The 1620-nt window shown below is 44.2% G+C and overlaps 1 protein-coding gene across 1 annotated transcript; it reads right to left on the bottom strand.

Moving 5' to 3' along the window:
• Positions 1–744: 744 nt before the first annotated feature.
• Positions 745–1059, bottom strand: VC83_06609 (uncharacterized protein; the record flags this gene model as incomplete). The annotated part of the gene is made up of 1 exon (XM_024470204.1): positions 745–1059. One exon carries the CDS (start codon positions 1057–1059, stop codon positions 745–747), a length of 315 nt encoding a protein of 104 aa, XP_024323652.1.
• Positions 1060–1620: the final 561 nt, after the last annotated feature.

Here is a 1620-nt window from a genome sequence, read left to right as displayed (position 1 = left end):
ACACATCGAGATATTTATGGAACTCCTTTGGGAGGATCAGTGGTCGATTTCTTTCGTTTCCTCCTTTGCTTGTTCAGCGAGTATATCTTTAAATGATACTGCAAAAACCTTAGCTCCTTTCTGCTTCCGAAGCATATTGAATGTTGCAGCTCCAATCATTGTAACAGTGCATTTGTTCTTGTTCTTATAATGAGGTTGGAGGGCTGGCTTCAGAGCTTCTTTATCTTGTATTTCCTTCTCAGCTTGGGGACTTGTACTTTTCACTTTTAAAGTGTCTGTTGGTGTAGTGTGCTGGCAGTGACCCTTTGTAAAGATGACTTGGTCATTTACCATATTGAGTGTGACTCCATGCTGCTTCATCCAAGCTTTCCCAAGAATGATAGAATGTTTCCCAAGAGTAGTAATGAATAGAGGGCATAGACTTTCAACGTGATCTCCAATTTGCAGTCGAGGGTATATAGCATGCGTAACTGTAGGTGCTGCAACTCCATTAAATCCTTCGATGTTCTTTGGTTTTATAAGTTGGATAGGAGAGATGTTCTCAATTTCACAAATTTGTTTTGCGTCAACAGCATTCACAAAGCTTCCATTGTGCACCACTATCCATTAAGGCTTGCATGACAATTTGATTCCTTCCTATTCTGCAGGTAGCTAAGAATGGAGTGTCATAGTCGAAATGGGATAATGATGAGGCAGAGGAGGCAATTCTTGCTGTAGAACCTCTAGCGACGTCTTTTCTAGAGGCTATTCTTTTTCCGATTCATACTGGGTAGGATCCTCAGTATCAGAGATCTCATTGAGTCTGCCTTTCTGTTTCTGAGGGCAGTCATGAGCACGATGGCCGCTTTCGTGGCAATGGAAGCATTTGCCAAGCTTCATGAGCGATTCTTTCTCAGGATCTTGGTGGGGAGAGCGGTAGAGCTTCTTCTGTGGTGCCACTATTTCAACAGCAGTACTAGCAGTAGGGCTCTGGCCACTCTGCTTCTGGTAGGCGAACGGCTGTGGCTTTATTCTCTTCTCCTTTTCTTGAATTCTCTGTAGGTTTTGGTCCACAAGCATGCATTTCTTCGCGAATTCATGTAGGGTGGTAGCTCCCACTTCTGCAACAAGGGCTTCTGCATGCCTTGGTTGATTTTAAATCAGAGATCGTCAAGCAAGGTCTCTTCTGAGTAGTCCAGCTCTGCAGTGAGTCTCTGGAATTCAGCCCAGAATGTTGTGAAGGTATTCTTGCCTTGGTATAACTTGCGATACTCAGTTTGTGCAGTGTGTCTCCTATTGGGGTCGCTAAACACTTTCTCGAGGAGTTGGAGGATTTCTTCTGCTGACTGAAGCATGTTTGGTGAGGTAATGCGAAGCCTTGGGTTCACATGGCAAACTGCGAGTCCTCCTAGTCTTCTTTGGAGTTAACTCATCTGCATCTTGTCATTTGGGAAGTGGTCGATGTTGGCTTCCAGCTTGAGTCGAATCTTCACAACCCAGTCTTCAAAAGCTGGTTCAATCCCATCCGTAAGAATAGGAGGATACGGAATGTGAGCAGACTGGCGAGGTGCTGCATTGCGAATAGGAGCTGTATTCTCAAGATATTTTTGAATGCCTTGCAGTTCAGTAATCTTTTCATCC

This window comes from Pseudogymnoascus destructans (assembly GCF_001641265.1).
Source record: "Pseudogymnoascus destructans isolate 20631-21 unplaced genomic scaffold scaffold_12, whole genome shotgun sequence".
Lineage (NCBI taxonomy): Eukaryota > Fungi > Ascomycota > Leotiomycetes > Thelebolales > Thelebolaceae > Pseudogymnoascus > Pseudogymnoascus destructans.
The sequence above is the reverse complement of the archived record's forward strand: the minus strand, read 5'-3'. Positions and strand labels throughout refer to the sequence as shown.